Source organism: Triticum dicoccoides, chromosome 1A (genome assembly GCF_002162155.2).
Source record: "Triticum dicoccoides isolate Atlit2015 ecotype Zavitan chromosome 1A, WEW_v2.0, whole genome shotgun sequence".
Lineage (NCBI taxonomy): Eukaryota > Viridiplantae > Streptophyta > Magnoliopsida > Poales > Poaceae > Triticum > Triticum dicoccoides.
Genome location: NC_041380.1, coordinates 545,167,197 through 545,172,990, shown reverse-complemented (window position 1 = coordinate 545,172,990; position 5,794 = coordinate 545,167,197). Strand labels below are relative to the sequence as shown.

The 5,794-nt window shown below is 51.0% G+C and overlaps 1 protein-coding gene across 1 annotated transcript; it reads right to left on the bottom strand.

The window, feature by feature from the left end:
- Positions 1-241: 241 nt before the first annotated feature.
- On the bottom strand, positions 242-5,225 carry LOC119323912 (anthocyanidin 5,3-O-glucosyltransferase-like). Its single transcript, XM_037597654.1, has 2 exons — positions 5,057-5,225; positions 242-1,642 (listed from the first exon to the last, which is right to left on the bottom strand). Exons 1-2 carry the CDS (start codon positions 5,223-5,225, stop codon positions 360-362), a joined length of 1,452 nt encoding a protein of 483 aa, XP_037453551.1. The 3' UTR covers positions 242-359.
- Positions 5,226-5,794: the final 569 nt, after the last annotated feature.

The window sequence follows — 5,794 nt, the reverse complement described above, 5'->3', positions numbered from 1 at the left end:
TCCCTACTCTTGTAAAGGACATGATTATTATGGAATAAAAGTCGCCTTGATCTCAAAAAGAAAAGAAAAGAAAAGAAAAGAAGAGGTGGGTGAATCGGGAGGAGTAGCATTGTAGCCGTGTAGGTGGAGACACTAACTACGGTCGGCACGGGACCAAAGTGTAGGTGAAGTGCGTGGTGGCAAGATTTTTGCCAAATTTTGCCCGCTTTCAAACATTTATTTTATTACAGAAATGCCCGCTGTCAAACATGTCTGGTTCAATCAGTCGCTCACGTACAGTGTAGGAGCACTTTGTGCGGGTGACATTGCTGATCACGCCTACCAACTTTACTTCACGTGCCGTAGGGCGTAGGCCGAGCTCACGCAGCTTCCCCGCCGCGAGCCCGAGCCTGCCACCGGCGGTCCACGTCCGACAAGAACGAAGCCAGCGCCGCGCGCGACGACCCGCCGTCGCTCCAGGCCGCGGCCGCGCCCTCCTGGTGCTGCGCCGCGCGCGCCCTGAGCTGCCCGCCCTCCTCGGACTCCATGACCAGCCGCACCTTGCGCTCCACCTCGGCGGCCTCCACCAGCCCCCGCTGCCACCCGACCATCTCCGCGGCGAGCCCCATCCCCCCCACCACCAGCAGCTTGTTCATCTTCTGCTCCGTGTGGAGCGGCCAGCACAGCATCGGCACGCCCGCCGCCACGCCCTCCAGCACCGAGTTCCACCCGCAGTGCGTCACGAACGCGCCGGTGGCCCCGTGGCGGAGCACCTCGGCCTGCGGCGCCCACTGCTTGAGGACGAGGCCGTGGCCGCCGGTGCGCTCCAGGAACCCGTCCGGCAGGAGAGCGTCGAGGTCCGGGTCGCCGCCGTGGGGTGCTCGCACGACCCACAGGAACCGGTGGCCGGACTTCTCCAGGCCGGCGGCGATCTCCTTGAGCTGCTCCGCCGAGTGGTTCGCTGCGCCCGTGCTCCCGAAGCAGAGGAACAGCACGCTGCGGTCCGGCTGCGCGTCTAGCCAGGCGAGACACTCGTGCCGCTCGTCCGCCTCGCTCTCGATGCCGCCGAGGAATGGCCCCAGCCCGACGCAGTACACCGGAGGCATGACCCGGCCGGCGGGGAGGCACCGAGGGTCCCTCAGAGCGGCCACCGCGCGAGCCTCCAACGACTCGACCGTGTTCACCAGGATGCCATCGGTGTCCGGGATCCGGGACAGCCCGGCCATCGTCGTCTTGTACGTGTCGCTCTCCGGGTCCTCGAGCACCTCGGCGAACAGGTGCGAAGCCGGAACCGGCGGAAGGCCAAGGAACTCGACAGGGGCGTCGCCCAGCTCCTTGAAGCTTCTCCGGCCGCCCTCCCCGAGGACATAAGGAAGCTGCGCGAAGGCGGCGAGGGAGGCGGCGCCGGAGGTGAACATGACGTACCCGGGGATGCCGAGCCTCTTGGTGACCTCCAGCGTATCGGCCGACACTGACAGCGAGTCGACGACCACGGCGTGGACGCGCGTGGAGGAGCAGAGGAAGTCGTGGAGGCGGTCGTTGTAGCGGCGCAAGAGGTGGAAGTAGCTGAGGAGGAACTGCGCGCCGGGGGCTAGCCTGGGCGGGTCCTCCACAGGCGGGAGCGTGTGGAAGCGGACGGACGGCATGGCGGCGGCGACGCGGCCGACGGCAGTGGCGGCTCCAGGAAATGAAGGCTTGGTATTCATTCAAAATTTTTTTTGCTCTAAATGTAGTATATAAACCAAATAACACAACAGTAGCAATATATGAACAAAACAACACTAGCGTAACGGCAATAGCAATATTTCGATGTATCAGGCTATAACGACATGAATACATAAGTACCTTTTGATTCATAAAATGATGATATCCTTCTTACAATATAACTTTGCGGTCGCCTTTTTGAAACAGATTGATGACATCTTCATCCTTCACTTGATTGAAAAATCCCCTCTCAACAAATGTAACCAAACAATTGTTCAAATAATCATCACCCATTTTGTTCCTTAGCTTATTCTTCACATAGTTCATTGAAGAGAATACCCTTTCAACACTAGCAGTAGCTACTGGCAGAATCAATACCAACTTAAGAAGCCTGTAAACAATATGATATTGTTCATGCTTGTTTGTCTCAACAAGCATAACTGAAAGCTGACACAGATTTTTCAGGTTTTGAAACTTTGCATCTCTACGCACATTAGTAACATACATGTTTAGTTGCCATGGAAGTCTTGCCAGTTCATCCCTTGTAAAATCAGAAGCATAAAACTTTCTAGCAAGCCTAACTAACTTCTCTTGGTCATAAGCAGCAAATAGATGAAGTGGACAAAATGCTGCCATGCAAGAAAGTAGCTCCGTGTTTACCTCATCAAATCTGCCATTCAGCTCACTGATTTGCCTATCAATGACACCCACAAACATATCAACCTTGAAGCGGTGGTAATTGGTCGTACCATTACATAAACCCCTTCTAGGCCGACCAACGGGAAAGTAAGGACCCTCCATATCAACAACTTTGATCTTATGCTTTGTACAAAAAGATGTGACCTTTGTGAGAAAATCATCCCATCCAGCATCGGTCCTCAAAGCCTCCAAGTAATACTTTGTGTCAGCAACAAGCTCAATAGCATGAACAATATCTTCGTCTTGCTTTTGCAAAGCTCTACACAACTCATCTGTGTATCCAAATATTTCTTGCATCAAGTGTGCCATGAAAACAAACTCAAATGATCGAAATATTGTCTCTATGGATAGAGCCGCTTGTGCCTCCGCACCATGGTACTCGTCTCCAATCTTGCGAAGGACTCGTCGTAGTGCACCATACATAGAGATGACATGGTTCAAAGTTTTGAAGTGAGAGCCCCAACGTGTATCACATGGCCTTCCCAAACCCATTTCCTGATTCAGCCCACTCCTTGTTTCTACTTCTTCCAATTCCAATGCATCAATGAGTTCTTCAGCCTGAGCTATCCGAAGCATTCTCATTTTTTTACAAGACATGGCAAGAGCATTTAACAAGTGTGCAAGCTGCTGAAAGAACCAAGTACAATCACCACTCTCCTTAGCAACAGCAACAAGAGTTAATTATAGTTGATGGGCAAAACAATGAACATAGTAGGCAGAAGGGGACTCATCCATAATCAGTTTTTTCAGGCCACTGACATTACCTCTCATGTTACTAGCTCCATCATATCCTTGCCCACGAACCATCGCAAAGGTCAAATTGTGGTCCATAAGCATTTTCTGAATTGCAACTTTTAGTGTCAAAGAGGTAGTATCTTCAACATGAGCAAGACCAAGAAATCTTACAACTGCCCTTCCTTTCTTATCAACAAAACGCAAGCAAACAGCCAACTGTTCATTCTGATACACATCACTAGACTCATCTGCAAGTATTGCAAAATGACCACCATCAAGTTCTTCAATGACTAGTTTAGTAGTCTCTTGTGCACAACATTTTATCACCTCTTGTTGTATATCATGGTGAGTCATCTTGCAGTTCTGTGGAGCATTCTTGAGAACAACCCTATCAACCTCTTCAAAATTTCCTGCTAGACAATTTAGAAGCTCAAGGAAATTTCCTTTATTTAGCGAGTCTTCACTTTCATCATGTCCTCTAAATGCCAAGCCTTGGCGCAACAAAAATCTCACACACTTGAGTGTCCATGTCAAACGCTGTTTATACAAAGCCTTGTATTGTGAGGTGTTTGAAGCAATAGACTCCCGAATTGATGTTTGTGGTGTAGTGAACATATCATACTTCTCTTGAGCTTCAGCATGAGCACTACTTACATCACCAACATGCCTTGTCAATCTTGCTTTCATGTTCCAGTTTCTAAACCCACCCTTAACAAATGAATCTCCACCGGGCCTTTTTGTTTTATCCTTGAACAAATAGCAAACAAAGCAGAAAGCGGCCTCTTTGTTCACACTATACTCAAGCCACTTGTGATCCTTAAACCAAGAAGGACAAAAGCGACGGCGATGTCCACTAAAATCTCTGATCTCAAATTTGTGACCCTTTGGTTGACAAGCTCCCAAGTCAATGTATCTCCTTCTAACTACATCCCGGTCATTGACATGATATGAAGATATGGGAATTCGCTTGCCAGGATCACGTTCCAGAGCCGCCAAATCTGCTTCGAATTGGGGACTTGGTTCATCATCTTCATCAACCGCTTCATCATCTTCTACAATTGGGGATGGGGAGCCTCTCTCCCTCTCCGGTTGCGGAGCTTCGTCATGTGTATGCACTAGTGCTAGCTGTAGGTTGCTCTCAACCTCAACGGAAAGAGTAGTTGGCGTGGATGTAGAACTTATTTTCCTTGCCTTTGAAGATTTGTCCCACAATTCAAACAAGCTGACATCCTTCTTCTTCATCTAAATCACAATCACATAAACAAACTAGAAATCAGTGACAGTGGCATTGTGGCATCAAATTCATCAAATAAACATCCTTCTTCTTCAAACTTCAATGTCCATTTAGTTCAATTTCAGTTTACAAACAAATCTTCAGATTTCTTACTAAAAACACGGGGCAAAAAACCAAAATATACCAGGAAGGTTGGAGGCTTGGAGCTGGAGGAGACGGCCAGCAGGGGCACTGGAGGCCGGAGGATGGATCCCGGAGGTGGACTGGCGTCTTGTGGAGGAGATGGCCGGACGGCGGACGCGGGACCGGGACGCCCTATCCGGAGCAGTGGACCGGCGGCGGAGCAGATGCAGTTCGCGCGGAGGGGAGGGGCGGCGCTGGAGGCCGAGGCCCGAGGGGGAGGGGAGAAGAGGGCCGGCCGGACCTGGAATCGCCGCTGCCCGTGCGCTGCTAGGTTTGAGAATCGAGATCGAGGGAGACTGTCAGACGGAGAGGATCCAGAGGTGCTCGCCCGACGCCCGCGCGACCTAGCAGACACCGCTCGGTCGTATGTCTGGTTCGTTGCGTGGCTCAGTTTTTTCGTTGCGTGGCTCAGTTTGTCCTCTGTTTTGGACTGGGCCAATATAACATGTATATTAAATTTTTTTTGGGCCTAAATCTTGGGTATTCCAGGGAATACCCAGGAAGACCCCCAGCGCCGCCGATGGCCGACGGCGGCCGCGAACGCTGCGTCCCCCTTGACGGCGGGGTCGATGGTCAGCGCGATGGAGATGGCATAGCCGTGCTCGAGGAGCGAGCCGGCGAGCCGCATCATGGGGACGAAGTGGCTCACGGCGAGGCCGGGGTACAGAACCACCATCTTCTCCATCTGCATCGGAGTTGGACTATCTTTGGCGCGGGGAGAGGAGGATGGACCTCCGATAAAGCTCACGAGGTTCTTCATCTTCTTTCATTGCAAACTCATCGGCCTCATCTTGCACCACTTCATAATTGGAGCGTTGAATGCTTGCGCTTCCCCGGTAGAGGGAGACAACACAAATCCATGCGTCTTTGGCCAAAGCGAAGGGCCGAAGATGAGGTAGGTCTTCGGGTGGGATTGCATCTTGAATGATGAAGAGAGCATTCTCATTGAATTGACTATCCACGGCTTCTCGAGGAGTGAAGTTGCTTGAATCATGTGGATAGAAACCTTCTTCAATGATTCTCCAAAGGTTAGTGTTCACATGATTTAAATGACGTTTAAAGCGGTAAACCCAAGAATCAAAGTCCTCATTTTTCACAATCTTAGGGGGAGGACCGGCATGATTCAAATGAGTAGAAGCAACCGGTCCACCATAAACAAGTGGTGGTTCCACATGAGCAAAGATGTCGGTGCCATTTTTAGCACTAGAAGAATGAGCCTCTTCACTACTAGCTCCCCCCTTGTCAGGGATAGCATCTGTC

What these genes read in the sequence shown, in the direction of transcription:
- LOC119323912 (XM_037597654.1), bottom strand. Translation starts at nt 5,225, where the DNA reads ATGCAGATGGAGAAGATGGTGGTTCTGTACCCCGGCCTCGCCGTGAGC. An exon ending in GTTCGCGGCCGCCGTCGGCC is followed by an intron (nt 1,643 to 5,056) that starts ATCGGCGGCGCT and finishes CCACTGCCGTCG; the next exon opens with GCCGCGTCGCCGCCGCCATG.